At 53.9% G+C, this 19481-nt stretch overlaps 1 protein-coding gene across 2 annotated transcripts in view; it reads left to right on the plus strand.

The window, feature by feature from the left end:
* The first annotated feature begins 1909 nt into the window (after positions 1-1909).
* Positions 1910-19481, plus strand: part of AP1M1 (adaptor related protein complex 1 subunit mu 1) — a 29677-nt gene continuing 12105 nt past the window's right edge. Inside the window, exons 1-5 of one of the 2 annotated variants that reach the window (XM_070586435.1) lie at positions 1910-2534; positions 9944-10100; positions 12537-12604; positions 14118-14248; positions 14780-14927. In XM_070586435.1, the coding sequence (XP_070442536.1) occupies positions 2493-2534; positions 9944-10100; positions 12537-12604; positions 14118-14248; positions 14780-14927 (546 nt within the window). In that variant the 5' untranslated portion in view covers positions 1910-2492. Of the gene's footprint in view, positions 2535-9894; positions 10101-12536; positions 12605-14117; positions 14249-14779; positions 14928-19481 lie in introns of both variants that reach the window. The other variant, XM_070586436.1, reaches the window with a different exon arrangement.

Genomic DNA, 19481 nt, shown 5'->3' on the forward strand with positions numbered 1-19481 from the left:
TAGAAGCCTGAGTGTCTTACTTATAGGCTGTTAGATTCTCACTAGACACGCTGTCTTTTGGATTTATCCCACATGAAGAATATGCGTACTGCAAAACGACTGTTTGCCCTTAGTCTGGAAAAGATTGAATGACGCATTTCCACCTGTGGTTCACAACCCACCTGAGAGAGGTGACATACCCTCTCATTAGCAGTGGCTCCTTAGGGCAGATTCCCCCACTGTCAGGCCTTTGCCATCCCTGAGCAGTGGCCGGGTCCTGCGAGCGTGCTCTGGTGCTGGGAGAGCCTCTGTCAGTACGGTGAAAGATGGACCCTAATTCTCCTTGCCTAACCAACCACTCCAGACCCGAGGGGCTCACAACAGCAGGAGTTCTCTCCCAATTCTGTGGGGTGACACTGCTCAGCTGGATGGGTCTTCTCCATGAGGCATAGTTTAGTTCACTCATATAGCTGCATGGGCTTCCCTGGGGCCAGAAAGTCTGAATGGCATCTCATCCTCCAGAGTCGCTCTCCACATAGCCTGTTTCATTGGCCAACGCAAGTCATGTTACCAAACCTAGAGTGTCAGGGAGCTGCACGAGGGCGTGAACACCAGGAGGTGGGGTTTCCTGGGGGCATCACTATTAGAATCTGCCACCGTGGTTTTCAATTTCTGCTGTATGTTGGACTCTCCTGGGAGCATTAGGAACCACTGATGCCACCTGCGGTGGGGTTTAGTCGTTGAGAGTCTTCAGAGCTTCCCAGGTGACCCTAATATGTAGCAAAATTTGAGAAACCCTGGTCTGCCACAATAGGTATGGTCTCCGATATGATGCGGAGGACAAATCTGGCTTACACCTTAAACATAAATGCCGAGGATGAAATTCAGATGGGACTTGAATTCTCCCACATGCTGAGAAAAGGAAGTTACAAGTAATTTCTGCATAAAGAGTGTTTACTGTGATGGTACTCTTGGCACTTGGGAATCTTTGTTTCCGCGAAAGACTTCTGCAATCTCTTCCTCCCAGCCTCCTTGATACTGTATTAAACATCTAAACAAAATGCCCAGAGCAAGCCCAAAAGGAGATGCTCTGTAATGAGAGAAGTCATCTTTCCTGGGCGGCTCTTCTTTTTGCCTTATAATCTTTGGCATTTACTCAATTTTTCTTCAGTGAGATGTATAGTTTTGTAATTAAAAAAAAATTGTTTTCAGGCTGGCCCCGTGGCCTAGTGGTTAAGTTCAGTGTGCTCCACTTCAGTGGCCTGGGTTCGGTTCCCAGGCACGGACCTACACCACTCGGCAGCAGCCATGCTGTGGTGGCCCACACACACAATAGACGAGGATTGGCAACAGATGTTAGCTCAGGGTGAATTTTCCTCAGCAAAAAAAAAAGACATGTTTTTCTAAAACGTTGCAATAAATTGTGCAAAGTATGAGGCTGAGTACAATAGGGTTTCTTACCCAACAAATGTCCAAAAGCCTCCCTTGGTTGCTTTGTGCAAGAATGCTTCCAGCCCAGGATGTACTTAGTAGTCTTCAAATATTACAGTTTTCTTCTCGGGATCTTCCTGCACCTACGTCTGTCCTAAGCAGAGGATCTATTGCCATCTTTCAAAACCCCAATGGGAGATGAGAGGGAAAATCAACAGTGAAAGCCAGGCAGCCTGAGTAAATGGTTCTGACACTGCAGGGTTGGGATCCCCACGGCACTGTAAAGGTTCATTGGGACAGAACGCAGGCATTTCTCCACAGCCCGAGTGTTCATAAAAGGAAATGAGATATTCAATTTATTAATCAGAGGTCACAATGTGCGTTAGCCACAGTGGCCACTAACTACAGAAATGAAACACGTGCTTTTCGCCTAAGTTCAGTGGAGCGTGGTTTTCAGATCAATCCAGGCAATAAACAGCCACGCTTGTTCACTGACAAAGGGTGACACTGACAGGTGACAGGTAGTGACTGTTGATAAGGCTTGATTACCATTCAGAGTTTGACCTCTTTCCGAGTAACTACCACCTTACCCCCCCCATTGAGCATTTCACAATGGTGGCTGTATATGTTTGTTTCCCAGCCTCCCCCACCAACTATGAGTTCCATTGGGCTGAGCCCTAGATGGGTTCCACCACCGGGATCTCCCACCTAACTTGGCCCACAGTGGGGTTTCCAGCTGCCACGGCTTCGTCGCGCAGCCGGGCAACTAGGGGATGCCCGGCTTCAGTCGGCCCGGCCCGGCCCCGCTCCGCCCCGCCCCTGTGGATCTTACTTCCGTGATGCTTGAGGCGGAAGCGGGAAATTAGAGCACATTGGACGTACTGCGCCTGCGCTTACTCCGCCCTGCGCCTGCGCACTCCTGACAGCTCCTCCCCGACCGGACCTAACGGTCCGCGCGCGGCTCCTCGGACCGGAAGTGGAGGCGAACTGTCGCGGGGCGCGCGCGGCCTTGCTCAACGCCTGGCGGTTGCCGCCGCCGTCGCCGCCGCCCTCGGCCGCTGCCGAGGCTTCCCGCAGCCGCCATGTCTGCCAGCGCCGTCTACGTGTTGGACCTGAAGGGCAAGGTACGGAGGGCTCCCCACCCTCCCGGTTGCCAGGCACCCGCGGTGGCCGCGCCCCGTGGGGACCCACCCTGTTGCTAGGTAACCGGCCAACGGGACCCACCCTGGCCTTAGGTGAGGAAGCGATCAGCCTCGCCTGAGGGCCCCACCCTGTTGCTAGGTAGCTAGGCAGGGTCTTCTGTCCGCTAGCCTGCCCGGTTGCTAGGAAACGCGGTGGGCTGCCGCCGTTGCCAGGTAACCGGCTGCACGACCCCCGCCCCCCGCGCCGTGGGCCGTGGGCTCGGCCCTGGGGGCCCCGGAAGCCCGAGGCGGCGGGGAGGGCGGGCCGCGGCCGGCGTCGGAGCCGTGCTCCTCTGGCCCGAGGTGGCGAGGCGTGACGAGGACAGGGTGCCCTCGTGCCAGTCCCGCCCTCTCCGGGCGCCCAGCCTCTGCTCCTCTGGCGATTTCTCTGTGCTGGTCCCTGCAGGGATTTCTTAACTTTCATTGTGACAGTGAGTGACAAGGGTTAGGTGAGGTGGGTGGTGGGAGTGACACTTTACAGAGGGAGCAGGTGAGGCACAGAGAGGCGAGGCAGCCTGCCCAAGGTCACACCCGTCACAGAGAAGTGACAGGTCTAGGAGTGAACCCAGAATCATTTGTTTAGTCAACTGATGTCTGAGAAGCACCTGCTGAATGCCAGGCGGGTTGCTGAGCCTTGGGCCCCTGGGGTGAGCAAATCTGTCAGTCCCTGCCCTTCTGGAGCTCACAGTCTGCGGGGAGATGGCCGCTGATCTCAGAAAGCACAAATAAATGTGACTGGCGGTGGTGGAACAGTGAGGATGTAATAGCGAGAGTCCGCCTCGGCGGGGCGTCAGGGAGGCGTGCCTGGAGGAGTGACACTGATATCAGGGTGAGGGGTGAAGGAGGAGTTGGACATGTCGATGGAAATAATCCTTAACCAACCTGTAAATCAACATTGGGGTGAGTTTATCACAAGCCAGAGAGAGGATTGTAACCTGGGAAGGCCTTAGGAGGCGTTCCATTCTGGAGAAGCTTGGTTGGCAGTGCAGTCTTACATGTTTTTAAACACACCCGGGATCCATTTTCATCAGTTTCAGAGAGGTCTTCAGTCGAAAATAGCAAGTCGGTCGACATGACTGCCTGTCAGGACAGGGACTGTCCGGGCGTACCTGTAGGGCGTTACCGGCGGGGCTAGGAGGGCAAGTGTGCATTCTTATCTTAAGAGAGCACAGTCTTTCCTTTGATGGATAAGCAGATGTATGGTGTATGTTTGATAGGCCATAAGCCAGGCTTGTTAGTTCAAGCCAAATCAGTTCTGAGCTCCAGTAGTTACCCCGTATACGTCAGTATGTGAAAATCTCCTGTCAGACGTGACGAGAACCCAGGTGCCTTTCTCAGGCGGATCTGAGGAAGCTTCTGAGAGGAGCAATCTCGACGCCTTTCGTAAGCGGGCTGTCGCCTTCCCCCAAGTCCGTCGCGGCTGGAAGGCAAGGGAGGGTCTGGCCTCATGCATCTGGAGCAATGAGTACAGGTCCAGCAGTGCGCAACATGCCCAACATGGAGCAGGGAGAGAAACGGGAGTCGGGCCTGGTGGGGCGGGCAGGAGTTAGCTCAGAAGCAGTGGGCAGTGAGGAGGTGAAGTGGCTGCCCCTTCCTGCCCCAGCCCCAGCCCTTTCCCGCAGTCCCCTGAGTGGGTCACCTGCCTTGGATGGCACCCAAAGTCAACATCCAGTGAGGCCCAGTGCAGGCTTCCGTCCCCTGACTTCTTCGAGGCAGGGAAAGACACAGATCAGGCGGGGGGCTGCATGGGTGCAGTGTTCCCTGAGTCCTTGTAGCCCCCGCCACCGTGTCCCCAGAGGTCCAGAAGGCTGCCTGTCTCTGATCACTCATTCCTCCTGGGCTCCCAGCACATGCTGAGCCCCATGCTGACTGTCTCACAGTGACTGTGGAGTTAGGGCTGAACTCAAAAACTGGCTCTGCTGCTCAGCTGTGTGACCTCAGGCAAGTGCCTTCTCTCTGAGCCTCACTTTCCTCGTAGTCAGGAGGCTTTTATGGCATTGTTGTGTGAACCCCCTGAGCAGGTACGTGAGAGAGACTCAGCACCACCTATGACCCACAGTCCACATTAGTCCCCACGGGCCTCAAGGTCTGGCAGGGGAGACGCATAGAAGCAGACGCATGGATCCAAACAGTCGATCTGGTTAGCCACAGGGCCTGGACAGTGCCCCAGGTGGTGCAGTTGCCCAAGCTCACTTTCGGCTGGCAGCAGGAGAAGTGTTACGAAAGGCTTACTGGAGGAGGGAGCTGCGGGAGCTGGGAAGGTGACCAGGTGGCAGTCAGTGGACAAGGAGGCATCACTGTGGGAATGAGGGGTGCGGGGCAGGGCGCTGGAGCTGGCAAGCTGGGAGTCCTGGTGATGCTGGAGCCTGGAGGACAGCGCCAGGAGGGCCCTGGGTGTTGAGGGTGTCCAGACAGCAGAGAGGGCCAGAGAGGACCACTGTGAGCCCAGGAGGGAGGAGCTGCCCCAAGGGGATGGTGGCCTGGGAGAAGCACCATCAGACCTGCCTTCCGGAAGCTCCCGAGGCAGCCGTGGGCGTCCCTCCTGTCCACAGCGGCTGTCACGCTGTTTATTATTCCTCTCCCCACGGCTCGCATGTTTTCAAAGTTTCCCTCCTGCACAGAGCACATTTAATCAAAAACAAGGTAATGGGGGCTGGCCCGGTGGCACAGTGGTTACGTTTGGCGCACTCCATTTCAGCGGCCCAGGTTTGCGGGTTCCAGTCCCAGGCATGGACCTACACAACTTGTCAGCCATGCTGTGTCAGTGACCCACATACAAAATAGAGGAAGAGTGGCATGGATGTTAGCTCAGGGCCAGTCTTCCTCAGCAAAATAAAATAAAAAATAAGGTAATGGCACATCAAGAAATTCACAACTACATGTCTCTGCCAGCTGAGCCCCTGATTACTGAGCAAGCCAGCATGGCTGCATTCCGCTGACAGAAAGCCCTCTGGACACTTGCCCGCCCTCTCTTTCTTGCTTCTCAGCAGCTCCTGCGGCCTCCTGCTCCTTTCTCTGTCTGCTGGCCCCTCCTCCTCCTCGTTCCCCTTGGATGTTGACCCCTCAGGCGCGGTGGTCTGTGCCTCCCGTGCCATCCGTCTCCCAGGGCAGGCTTTGACCCACGTCAGTGTGCCAGTGGCTTTCAAATTTGAACTGCGGTCCAGAGTACGTATCTGGAGACCCATTGGCCTCCAGGACACCCTGGAGGTCCCGCAGCCACCACAAACTCTCTCCATCTCAGCGGGTGACACCGCCATCCATTCGGCCACCCACGTTGGAGACCTGGGCACTATTCCTGCCTCCTTTCCCTCCTCCCCCGCACATTCACTCCCAGACATTGACCGAACACCAGCTGCGGGCCAGGCTCTGTTGTGGGTGCTGAGACCCAACCGTGAACAAGACGCAAGCAGTCACTGTTCTCTGGGAGTGGTAGACTCTGGTAGAAGTGACACAATAAGTGAGGTTACAGATAAATGTACAATGCAGCGGTGATGTGGGCACTGAAGGTAAAGTGGAGTTAGCGGTAGAGAGGGACGGGATATGATCTCTCAGCCATGGCAAGCAGGAAAGACTTCTTGGAGGAGGTGTTGTCTGAGCTGAGGCTTGAGAAGTGAGACGAGCTAGGCCAGGGCATTGTGGGCAGAGGGAACTGCGAATGCAAAGGCCCTGAGGCAGGACCATGTGTGGACTGCTCAGAGGCCAGCTAGGAGGCCAGGCTGGCTGGAGTGGAGTGAGCCGAGGGAACAGGGACGTTGGAGGCTTGGAGGGGCTGTGAAGAGCCAGACGGCCGTGGGAACGGACTTGCGGCTTGCTCTCAGCAGCAGGCTTGACAGACAGCAGTTTCAGCAGGGCAGAGACCTGACCTGCCTTCTGTTGAAGAAGATCCTCCCGCTCTTTGTGGAGAGGGAACTGTGGGGTCAAGAGGAACAGCGGGGGCGGGGGAGGTCACTGCAGCGTTGCCTGCCTCCCTCCAGTCTGCCCTAGGTCCTGCCTTAGTCCTCGCATCCGGGCCCCGCAGCCCCAGCTCCAAGGCTGTCCTCACTCCCCTACCCAGCGTTCCCACCCCTGGCTCCCGCCACCCTGGTCCCCCGACCCCTCAGGCCTCAGTTTGAAGGTCTCGCCCTGGGGGAGACTCTCAGTTCCCCCCAAGCAAGTGCCCCAGCCTGGGGACCCTGTTTGTCTTGGTCATCTCTGTGTCCCCAGGCCTCGCATGGTGCATGGCACAGGGGCACGCAGTGCATCCTGGGTAAATGAGCGGACTTCTCTGCAGCCCTGGTGAGGGCAAGCAAATGAATTTCTCCTTACCTTTTCCTTTGAGCACTCTAGGGACCCAGGGGCCCCGTGCCAGCGGCAGCCCCCAGAGTTGTTTGCCTGGGGAAGAAGCTGGGCCTTAGGAAGCCAGGAAGGCAATGTTTATGGAGCAGAAGTGGCCCTGCAGGGAGTGAGAAGTAGGGTGATGAGCCTGGCTCACCTTTGCTCACCATGTGCCCCAGGTGGTGGTACCACTCCTCTGGACGTCATGTCCCCTCAGGGGCCAGTATGGGAGGCAGGATATGCTCCTGACAAGGAGTGTGTGGAGGGCACGTGGGAGTCCTTCGGCCAGGGCCTGGTCCAGGTGCCCACAAGATCACCCCCCGGGTGCTGGGTCCCTGACAGGCCTTCTCAACCTCAGCAGGAAGAGGGCACAGGGACCCTTGCCCACGGGCCATCAAAGCAAAACCAGGAAAGGAAGGTTGTCTGTCTGTCTATCTCTGTCACTGTCTTGTTCTCTTTCTCTCTCTGGCGTGAAAAAGCAAAGACACTGTATTTCACGAACCTACAGCTTCCGAGGCAGGTGCTCTGGGCTCAGTCAGCTCAGCGATGGTGCTCTCAGGGCATGCTGGGTCCTGCAGCTGGCTGTCCTCGCGGCCCGCAGGAGCAGCAGCAGCTCTGGGCAGTGTCTCCACACACAGCCTCGCTGGGCTGCAGAGCCTCTGCCCCCTTTGCTTCCATCAGGGAGCTGTACCGTGCGTGGAACAAATCAGGCTTCCTGAAAGTTCACCCTTACAGCTACCCAGAAAGCCGCGAGCACGCTGTCCATCACCCCTGAGGTGTCCTCACACCCCTTTGTGTCCAGCCTGTCCCCAGGCAGCTGCTGCTGTGTTTTCTGTCACCATTTCCCGAGATTCTACATAAATGGAATTGTGTGGGATGTGCTGGCCATTGTCTGGTTTCTTCCACTCGGCCAGTGGTCCCAAGATTCCTTCATGTCAGCGTGAGCGTCAGGACTCGTTCCTTTCACGGCTGAGGAGTGCTCCATCTGTGGGCAGACACCGTCTGTGTCTCTGCTCACCTGTTGGAGGACATCAGCATTCTCTCCAGCCTGAATCCATTTAAAATAAAGCTGCTGTGGAATCGAAAGCCCAGAAATAAACATCTGTGGACAGCTAATCTTCGACAAGGGAGCCAAGAACTTACAATGGAGAAAGGAATCTCTTCAATAAATGGTGTTGGGAAAACTGGACAGGCTTAGGCAAAAGAATGAAAGTAGACCACTATCTTACACCAAACATAAAAATTAACTCAAAATGGATTAAAGACTTGAATGTAAGACCTGAAATCATAAAACTCCTGGAAGGAATTATAGGCAGGACACTCTTTGACATCAGTCTTAGCAGCATCTTTTTGAATACCATGTCTACTTGGACAAGGGACAAAAGAAAAAATGAACAAATGGGGCTACATCAGACTAAAAAGCTTCTGCAAGACAAAGGAAACCATCAACAAGGTGAAAAGACAGCCCACCAACTGGGAGAAAATATTTTCAAATCATATATCCAACAAGGGGTTAATTTCTGAAATATATAAAGAACTCACAGAAGTCAACAACAAAAAACAAACAACCCGATCAAAAAATGGGCAGAGGATCTGGACATTTTTCTCAAGAGGATATACAGATGGCCAACAGGCATGTGAAAAGATGTCCAACAACAGTAATGATCGGGGAAATGCAAATCCAAACGACAATGAGAGAGCACCCTACGCCACTCAGAATGCGTGTAATTAACAAGACAGAAAACAACAGATGTTGGAGAGGGTGTGGAGAGAACGGAACCTTCATACACCGCTGGTGGGAATGCAAACGCATGCAGCCACTGTGGAAAACAGTATGGAGATTCCTCAAAACATTAAAAATAGAAATACCATGCAACTATCCCAAAGAACATGCAAACAGTAATGCATAAAGATCTCCGCCACCCCGTGTTCACGGCAGCACTGTTTACAATAGCCGAGACTTGGAAGCAACACACGTGCCCATCAACAGATGAATGGATAAAGATGCGGGATATTTATACAATGAAATACTACTCAGCAAGAAAAAAGCACAAAATCATCCCATTCACAACAACGTGGACAGACCTTGAGGGTATTGTGTTAAGCAAAATAAGCCAGACAGAGAAAGACAAACGCCATATGATTTCACTCATGTGGAAGATAGACAAACACGAGGATAAGGAGAACAGGGTAGTGGTTACCAGACAGAAAAGGGGAGGGCAAAAGGGGTAAAGGGGCACATATGTCTGGTGAGAGATAAAAACTAGACTATTAGTGGTGAGCACGATGCACTCTACACAGAAACTGATATATTATAACATACACTTGAGATTTACACAATGTGAGAAACTAGTATGACCTCAATAAAATAATTTAAAAATAAATAAGTAAAATAAAATAAAGCTGCTGTGGACATATGTTTCCGTTTCTCTTGGGTAGATACCTAAGAGAGGAATGGCTGAATCATAACCTCAATGGATCTTTCTGGGCACCTGCCACACTTTACCCAGGTGGCTGTTCCATTTTACATTCCCACCAGCAGTCAGCGGGGGTCCCGGATGCTGCGCATCCTAACCCACAGGCTGAGAGAGAGAGGAGGAGAAGGGCTCCTCCCCTGTGGGCCACAGGCGGGTTCCAGCAGATGTAAACACTCAGCAGCGTCTGCTGAACAGGCGCCCTGACACAGGCAGACGAGCAGGGGGAGTTAGCACAGGAAAGGCTCTGAGAAGGTCTGCAGTGAGAGCCTGTGGACGTTGCTTAACCTGGTGTCCCCCAGGCGATTCAGTGCTGGACTCGCCCGTGGCTCCCTCCCACCTTCCCCCTGCAAAGAGCCCCGCTGGCCCCTGTGGAAGTTCACTTTGGGAAATGCTCTCCTTGGGGAATTCCCTGGGAGATGGAGATCAGACGGCCTCGAGTCTACACCCTCTGATGGCCTACTGTGATCAGGGTCCCAGGAGGGAGGGAGCTGATAAGTCTGCCCCCGCCCCAGGCTCCCGGCTGTGGGACTCAGTGAAAGCCTCTGCCCTCCACCGGCCCAGGTGCTCATCTGCCGGAACTACCGCGGCGACGTGGACATGTCGGAGGTGGAGCACTTCATGCCCATCCTGATGGAGAAGGAGGAGGAAGGCATGCTGTCGCCCATCCTGGCCCATGGGGGCGTCCGCTTCATGTGGATCAAACACAACAACCTGTACCGTATCCTTTTGCGGGGGAGCTCCCAGGCGGACTCCTGTGTGGGTATGCACGTGTGCACGTGTGTGTGCCCACATGTACACACGTGCAACGAGAGCTGCCGGCACTGGCCCTGGCCCAGCCCAATGGGGCCAGCTGACCCGGCCCGGCCCTGCCAGAGCTCTCTGCTGCCGATGAGATGCATGCAGGACACGCAATGACAGGCGGACCTCTTCTGTTCCAGGGATCTAGGAAGGCTTCCCTGGAGAGGCCTGCAGGAAGGCCAGCTGTCCATCTTGCCAGAGGAGTGGGCAGGCAGGAGGAGTGCCAGGCCCGGGCCAAGGGTCTGCAAGGGGAAGGCGTGGCCCATTCCAGAGGCCGCAGTAGGACACTGGAGAGGGGTGCGCGGTGGGAGCGAGGCCCACGTGGTCAGTGGGCACAGGCCATGGGGGCTCGTAGGACATCACCTTACGTGTGATGGGGAGTCTTTGGGACGTTTTAGGCAGAGGGGAGGTACAGTCAGATTTGCGTTTTCTGAAGGTCTCTCACTCCTGAGGGGACCACACTGCAGGGAACAGAAGTGGGCATGGGGAGGTGGCGAGGACATTGGGATTGGTGTCCAGGTGGGAGGGGGGTAGTGGCCTGGACCACGAGGGGGCTGGAATACAGCGAAGGGGAGAGATTCCTCACAACCCCGCCCACATCCCGGGCCCCCTGCCCTCAGGCCCATGTTTCTGTCCACAACGTCTGACTGGCCCCCATGGCTGTGGTCAGCCCTCCAGGCTCCAGGAGGGGCCTGGCTTTTCAAACTCAGCTCCAGCAGCTGTGTGCCTAGAGGCAAGTCCCTCCCCTTCCCACTGTGCAGGGGGAGCAGTTACTCCTCCCTGCAGGGCCATTAGGGTCTGCTGAGCGGATGTGTGCGATGCACCCAGCAGATGTGGGTTCTCTCCCCTTTCCCGTGTTCGTAGAGACACGTGGGACCTTGCTAGTGCAGGTGTGGTTCACAGGCCACAGCATCCTCGGGAGCCTTCTGGGAATACAGGATCCCAGCCCCCACACAGCCCGCAGGTCAGAGTCCGCGATTCAGCGAGCCCATCTCTTGTGACTTGTGCACATTGCAGCGTGGGAGGTGCTGCCCTGGGCCTGTCCCGGCCGGCCCTGCGGCACGCTTCTGCTTATCCTTCGCCGCCCTCTGGAAGGCCTCGGGGCGGCTCTGCAGAGACTGCCATGGCCTGTAACCCAGCCAGGTGACTGTCTCGGAAGCTGCCCTGGGTCTGGGCAGGGGTTGCCCAGGTGTGGGAGGAGGGCTCGTGTGAGCTTCCAGGGCCGTCAGACCAGTCTCCAGCGGGGCCCGACAGTTCACGTGTGGGCCTCCAGGGAGGAGACAAGGAGGGCTCACCCCTCTGGGTGCCGCACCCTGCCTGAGGGGAGGTCCTGTCCCCCCAGCCTCGTCCCTGGTTCCACTGTCAAGTGACAGTTTCCAGCAAGGCCTGGCCATGAGGGTTGTAGGTGCCCCTGGCCCCCCTTAGAAAGCGCTTGGAGGGTGTGGCCAGGCTGTAGGAGGGAGGCCAGCACTCCTCTGACCGGTCCAGCGTCCATTTCTTGGGCCCCTGCACTGGGCCAGGATGAGGCAGGAAGTGAGGTGAAGGTGGCCCCTGCCCTCCCAGCCCCCTTCCTGGAACTCACAGCTCGGCGCTGGAGCCAGGTGGCCTGGCCTGTCGTGAACGGGAAGTCCAGGGCACAGCCCAGGGGCCTGCAGTGGAGGAGCCGGCTTCCGGGGGGGTTCAAGGCCCCTTAGGGAAAGAGGGACAGGAAGTACCCAGCACACATTGGCTGTGAGGCGAGGCTCCCGCATTGGATGGAGTCTGTGCCGGGCACGCCCCACACATCCCCTCCGTGGATCCGCTCGCAGGCCCCAGTAAATGGGTGAGAAGAGGGGCTTGGTGACAAGTCCACTCCAGGGCCGAGGCTGGCAGGAGGGCTGCTTCCCACAGAGCCTGGCAGGAGCCCTGGACCGCGGGAGGCTCCCGTGCGGTCAGCTTTGGAGAAGGGCCAGCTGTGGTCCGGCTTTCCGCTCTCGGAACCAGCCGCACTGCCTCCCCGTGGGCTGTTCACCCCATGAAGGGCCCCTGCCAGGCTTCAGCTCTCAGGCCAAGTCTCCCCTCCTCAGGCAGCCCCCGCCCAGCAGCAGTGGCTTCTCTGTGCCCCTGCTGCCCCTCTGTCGGCTGAGCGCTCCCTGGGGCTGGGACTGCGGCCAGCTGGTAACTGCGGTGTCCCAGGCCCGGCTCAGACCCGGAGCTCAGTAATCCACTGGGGCCGAGGGCACGGCTCAGGGTTGGGCTGGTGGAGGCTCCGAGCCCGGCATGTGGGTGGGGGTCTCTCTAAGACATTCAGCGAGCCGGGGTCTGCGAGGCGGCTGCCCAGGCCTCAGAACGCTCCTTAACTGTGGCCGCCATGCAGTGGTCGCCACCTCCAAGAAGAACGCGTGCGTGTCGCTGGTGTTCTCCTTCCTCTACAAGGTGGTGCAGGTGAGTCAAGCCACAGGGGCCCTGGAGGGGTGTCGGTCGTCCTGATTCTGCTGTGTGTCACCCCAGACTGGCCACCCGAGGGCTGCAGTGTCCCCGGGAGTTCTGGGGCTCAAACCCCAGGAGAAGGGATGGGGAGCTCCAGCTGCTGCATGTGTGGGATTCGACAGCCTGGTGAGGAGAGGAAAGTGAACAGGAGGTGGGGCTCAGGGCAGGAGTGTGCCCTGACCACAGGAGGGACCCCCGCTGGCTGTGAAAGGGTGGAGGGTGGCCAGCTGAGAGTCTGGGGTTAGGGAGGTGGGATAACCAGGAGGAGGGCAGAGGCGAGCTCTGCTCAGAATCTCCAAGGTCCCCGGCTGGGAAGAGCTGACAAGCTAGGCCCAGGCCCACAGCGAGGTGGGAGGCAGAGAGAGCAGTACATGCAGCAGCTCTGGGGCAGGAGCACACCTGGTTGGGTCAGGGAACATCAGGCAGGCCGGTGTGTGAGGGACAGAGTGTGGGGCTGAGGTAGCAAGGTGGGTGGGGCTGGACCCTGGGGTCGAGGCTGGGCAGCACCTGGTGACGAGTTTAGGTTTCGTTCCAAGTCTCATGAGAGGTGGTGCTTAAGATCATCTCTCTGTCTGCTGAGTAGAGAAGGAGCTTGAAGGCAGGAGGGAGGCCAGTGAGGGGGTTGCTGCGGCCTTCTGCAAGAGGAACTGGGGGGCCTGGCTGAGGTGGGCGCCGCCAGGTTGAACAAAGTGGAGAGTCAGACCCACGAGGCCCCAGTGGGCCCAGGAGAGCTTTCGTCCCTCCAGTGGTGCAGCATGCAGCTAGCTCACGAGCTTCCTGTGCCACCTGGGCGCAGGCTGGTCTCAGTGGCGAGGGCGTCGGGAGCAGAGCACATGCCCCCTGGGGAGGGCCTTCCCTCCGGAGCAATGGTGCCGTCGCAGGCGGGCAGGCCCGGCAGTGCTGCGTGAGGTCCGAGTGGAGGCCAGGCGGTCTGGGTCCTGAGCACAAGAGGCGTCAGCAGGCCGGGAGCCAGGAGGGGGAGCCAGGAGGGCCCTCCTCCCTCGAGGGATGGCACTTCCTTTCTCCCCGTGACCTTCCTTCCGTGTTAGTGCTGAAGAAACGCCCCGCCTCGGTCCTTCTTTGGCCCTCTTAATTTTCTGCTGAAATGAGGAGGGCATGTCTGCATGCAGAGCTGCACAGGCTGGCGGCTCAGGGAGGCTGGGAGGACCACCTGTCCTGTCCCCAGTGGCTCCTGCCCCTCACCTGAACCCCTCCTGACTCAGTGGCAAAGGGTGACAGTTACAGTGGGGATTAAAGAGAGGCTCAGAAGGGGTCCGGGCCTGGGGCGTCTGTCAGGGAGGAGAGGAGCGCGGCCCCGCGGGGCGGGATTCAGGGCTTCTGAGCAGGCCTCAAGGCCACCTGTGCCCCCGGCCTCCTGGGTTCCGGCCGGAAGGGCAGACGGGTGTGTGCGAGCGCTCCTCTCCTCCTCCCTGTCCACTGGCTGCCTGTGCCACTGCCGGTGCCGCAGGTCTTCTCCGAGTACTTCAAGGAGCTGGAGGAGGAGAGCATCCGTGACAACTTCGTCATCATCTACGAGCTGCTGGACGAACTCATGGACTTCGGCTACCCGCAGACCACGGACAGCAAGATCCTGCAGGAGTGAGTGGACGGCGCGGCCCCGGCAGGCCGGGCGGTGGCGGGCGGTTGCGAGTTCTTGGCAGTTTTAGATGCCCTTCCCGCTCAGCATCCCTTTAGGACCGGGGCCTTGGTCCCCCTGTTGGGCAGTGCCTGGAACGCCTGGTGGGTGGGCGTTGCCTGCCTGTGTTTCCACCTCATAACAGGCTGTGAGGGGAGCCCTCCTGGAAGCTGCCCTCTGCCCCTGGGGCCCAGGCCCGCTCCACGCAGCCCGAGCCGTGTGCCCGTCTCACGAGGAGCGAAGGGCCGCCGAGAGCAGCGTGTAACGGCCCGCACCTTGCGCCTCTTGTTCCCCAAGTGGGAGTGGGGCCTCCCGCTTCCTCTCCCCGGGGTCGTCCCCTCCGCACACCCAGCCAGAGGGGAGTTCCTGCCCACGTGTTGGCCTCGGCCGCTCGGCGCTCCCTGGGCCTTGGATTTGTTGGGATCTGGGGACGTCCTAAGCTAGTCTTGGATTCGCCTGGCCCGGGCACCTTGACCCTGAGCCCGGCCCCGCAGGTACATCACTCAGGAAGGCCACAAGCTGGAAACTGGGGCTCCTCGGCCCCCAGCCACTGTCACCAACGCGGTGTCCTGGCGCTCCGAGGGCATCAAGTACCGGAAGAACGAGGTCTTCCTGGATGTCATTGAGTCTGTCAACCTGCTGGTAGGCCGCCTGTCTTTTCTGTTCTTTTTTGTTCTTTCTACTTTTGTCTTCTCCGTGATGGAAATCAAAGCAAGAGGCCTGTGAAAGCCAGCAAACCGCAGGGAAATGCTTAGGCTCCCGGGACAGCAGATGAGGGGTGCGGCTTGGGCCGCTCGCTGCGACGCAAGCTGCTTTCATCTTCATTAGCCTTTGTTCTTATTTCCAGTCAGTACGCGTGCAGTGTTGTTTAAAAAAAGAAAGAAAAAGCAGTGTGTAAAGTTAGAGGCGAAGGGCTCTGTAACTGGAAAGACCACCTCGCGGAAGGACTCATCATCATCCATGGGGACCTTATTCTGTAGCTTCACAAATGTACGTTGTTCTTCTGTAAAACTGAGCGTACGAGATGCAGTGCTCCTGCAACTTGTTTTTCTGTTTTTTGAGTTTGTTTGTTTTTACTGTTTTCTGTATGTTTGATTTTGTCTTAATTGTATCTTTTAAATTATCGTTAAGTAAAACTGACCTTTTTTCTAGGAATTTTAGTGCACTTCCAGAATTTTGTACCGCGTGATCCTAATCAGGATCCAGACTAGCCGCATCGCCTCAGAAACCTCCCCGGGCTGCGCCTCTGTGGTGGTGCCCACACCCGCCCTGGCGGCCGTGCTGGGGCCCCTGTCCCTGTAGCTCTGTTTCTGTGAGGTCATCTTCTGAAGGAATCAGACAGTGAGTGACCTTTTGGGTCTGGCTTCTTTCACTCCGCATGATGTCTTTGAGATTCCTGCAGGTTGCCGTGTTTCTCAGGTTTGGTTCTTATATTTGTGTATGTCCATTTTACGTTCTGCACCGCAGTTTGGTTATCCATTCACCCCCTCGAGGACCTTTGGGTCATTCTCAGCGTTTGGCAGTTGGGAGGAGGGTTGCTGTGGTCGTTGCGTGCACAGGTTTATGTGTGGACAGGAGTGTCCGTTTCTCTGGGGCAGATACCCGGGCGTGGGATTGCTGGCTCAGGCGGGAAGTAGATGTTTAACTTGATGAGAAACTGCCAGCCCGTTTGCCAGAGGGGCTGTCGCATGTCTGCGTTTTCCCCAGCGGCAGATGAGAGTTTGGTATGCTCCACGGCCTGGGTCCTTATTTTCACGTGGCCGTCCTGTTAGGTATGGGTGGCATCTCACCTGGCTTGGGGGTTTGCATGTCCCTGATGGCCAGTAATGTTGAACACCTTTCTGTGTGCTGCTTGTCATCCACATATCCTCTTTGGCAAAGTGTCTCTTCAGGTCTTTTGAGCATTTTTAAATTGGGTTGTTTATTTTCTAATTGTTGAGATGTCTTTTGTCAGCTCTGTGATTTGCAAATATTTTCTTGTCTCCATTCTCTTGGCAGTATCTTTCACAGAGCAAAAGTTTTTAATTTTGAGAAAAATTATTAAATTCTTTTTATTGATTATGCTTTTGGTGCCATGTCTGGGAACTCATTGTCAAATACAAGGTCATAGAGATTTTCTCCTAAATTTTTTTCTACAAGTTTTATAGTTTTACGTTTAGACCTGTGATCAGTTTGGAGTTGTTTTATATAAGTTATGAAGTTTATGGCCATTTTTTTGTATATAGAACAATTTTTTGCAGTTCTAAGTCATTTTTTGAAAAGACTACACTTTCTCCCTTGGATTGCTTTTGCATTCTTGTCAAAAAGCAATTGGCCATGTTTTTGCGAGTCTGTCTCTGGACTCTCTGTTCTGTTCCGTGGTTCTCTATGTCTGTTCCTTCGCCAGTACTGCACTGTGACAGCTGGAACTTTACACTGTCTGAAAATCAGAGAATGCATTCCCCCAACGTTCTTTTTCAAAATTGTTATAGCTGTTTAGTTCCTTTGTACCAAATTTTAAAATCGGCTTGTCTATATCTACAAGAAATCCTGCTGGGATTCTGATTGCTGTTGTGTTAAATAACTCAATTCACCTATTTGAGGGAGAATTGGTACCTTTAGTATATTCAGTCTCACAATCCATGAGTGCAGTATTTCTCTATATGTTTAGGTCACCTTTGATTTCTTTCTTCTGTCTTTTGTAGTTTTTACCTTGTACATGTTTTGGCAGATTTATACTTAAGCATTTCTTTTTTTTGATGCTATTGTAAATTGTATGTTTTCAATTTTATTTGGTAGAATTCACCAGTGAAACTGTCTGAGCCTGGAGATTTCTTTTTCACAATATTGTGAAGTACAAATTTCAGTTCTTTAATGGTTACAGGATTATTCAGGTTTCCTCTGTCATCGTGAGTGGGTTTTGGTAGTTCGCTGTTTTGCAGACGCTGATCCTTTTCCTGTAAGCCATTGAGTTTCCTGCAGAGTGCCGTCTGTAGCGTGCCCTCACATCTTTCAGTGTCTGCAGCGTCTGCGCTGACGCCACGCTCTCACTCCTCATACTGGTCATTTATGTCGTCTTTCTTTTTTCTTCATCAGTCTTGTGAGAAGTTTATCTATTTTATTGATCTTTACAGAGAATCAGCTTTTGATTTCATTGATTTTTCTCTATTGTTTTTCTCTTTGTAATTTCATTGATTTCTGCTCTTGTCTCTAATATTTCCTTCTCCATGATTTGGGTTTATTTTTCTCTTTTCCTAGTTTCTTAAGGTAGAAACTGAAGATACTGATTTGAAACCATTCTTCTTTTCTGATATAAACACGCTATAAATCTCTCTCTAGACACTGGTTTAGCTATGTCCCACAATTGGTACGTTGGATTGTTGTTTTTGTTCAAAGTATTTTCAAATTTCCCTCGAGATTTCCTTTTGGCCCGTGGATTATTTAATAAAAGTGTGTTGATTAATTTCTAAATGTTTGCAGATTTTTCTGTTGTCTTGTGGCCATTGATTTTTAATTTCATTCCGTTAATGTCTGAGAATATGAGAATATATTGCGTATAATGTCAGTTCTTTAAAATTTGTTAAAGTTTTTTTTTTTTAAAGATTTTATTTTTTTTCCTTTTTCTCCCCAAAGCCCCCCAGTACATAGTTGTATATTCTTCGTTGTGGGTCCTTCTAGTTGTGGCATGTGGGACACTGCCTCAATGTGGTTTGATGAGCAGTGCCATGTCATTTGCATTGCACTCTCTTCATTCCCAATTTTCCAGGTTTCCTTCTGGAATCATTTCCCTTCCACCTAAAAAACTTTTTTTTAGCAATTCTTTCAGAACAGGTGTACTGGCTACAAATTCCCTTGTTTTTCCGTCCTCTGAGAATGTCTTTATTTTACCTTCATTCCTGACTGATATCTACACTGGATATCCAATTCTGGGTTGACAGTTCTCTTTTAGCACCTTAAAAACGTTGTGCCACTTCCTTCTAGGCTCACAGTTTCTGGTGAGAAGTCCAGTCGCTCAAATCCATGCCCCCCGTAGGCAGCACATTGTTCTCTCTGGCTGCTTCCCAGGTTTCCCTTTGTCTTTAGTTTTAAGCAGATAGATTATAATGTGTCCAGGTTTGGGTATCTTTGGGTTTCTACTGTTTGGGTTTTCTTGAATCTGCAGGTTTATGTCTTTCACCAAACTTGCAGTGTTCCCAGCCATTATTTCCTCAAATATAGTTGATCATTTCACTCTTTCTCTTTTCCTTCTGTGCTCCAGTGACACGAACGCCAGCCTTTTCTTATCGCCCCAGAGTCCCTGAAGCTGTTTATTTTATTCCACTGTTTTGCTCTCTGTTGTTTAGATTGGATAATTTCCATTGCTCTTTCTTCAAGTTCACTGGCTTCTCCCTGTGTTGTCTCCATTCTGCTCTTGAGCCCATCCAGCAAGTTTTTAATTTCAGTTATGGTATTCCTCAGTTCTGAAATTTCCATTTGATTTTCTTCCTATCATCTGTTTCTTTGCTGAGACTTTCTATTTTAACATGTGTTGCAAGAGTGTTTGCCATTTTTATCATAGCTGATTAAAGTCTTTGTCATATAATCCAAATACTGTGTCAGTGTTGTGTCTGTTGCTTGTATTTTCCACGTGAGCTGAAATTTTCATGGTTCTCTGTATGCTGTATAATTTTAGATTACATCCTGGACTTTTTGAACACTAAGGTATAAGGTTCTAGGTCTTATTTAAATTATATGGTAAATGTTGATTTTTTTTAGCTAACAGGTGACCTGGTTAGGCTCCAGCCACAGTTCCAGCCTCCAGTCTGTGGGCCATGAGTATCAGTTTTTTTGGGTTTTTTTAAAAGATTTTATTTTTTTCCCTAAAGCCCCCCGGTACATAGTTGTATATTCTTCGTTGTGGGTCCTTCTAGTTGTGGCATGTGGGACACTGCCTCAGTGTGATTTGATGAGCAGTGCCATGTCCGTGCCCAGGATTCGAACCAACGAAACACTGGGCCGCCTGCAGCAGAGCGTGTGAACTTAACCACTTGGCCATTGGGCCAGCCCCCTTTTTTTTTTTTTTCTGCTTTTTCTTCCCAAATCCCCCCAGTAGATAGTTGTATATTTTGAGTTGTGCGTCCTTCTAGTTGTGGCATGTGGGATGCCGCCTCAACGTGGCCTGTTGAGCAGTGCCATGTCCGCACCCAGGATCCGAACTGGTAAAACTCTGGGCTGCTG

This window comes from Equus przewalskii, chromosome 20 (genome assembly GCF_037783145.1).
Source record: "Equus przewalskii isolate Varuska chromosome 20, EquPr2, whole genome shotgun sequence".
Classification (NCBI taxonomy): domain Eukaryota; kingdom Metazoa; phylum Chordata; class Mammalia; order Perissodactyla; family Equidae; genus Equus; species Equus przewalskii.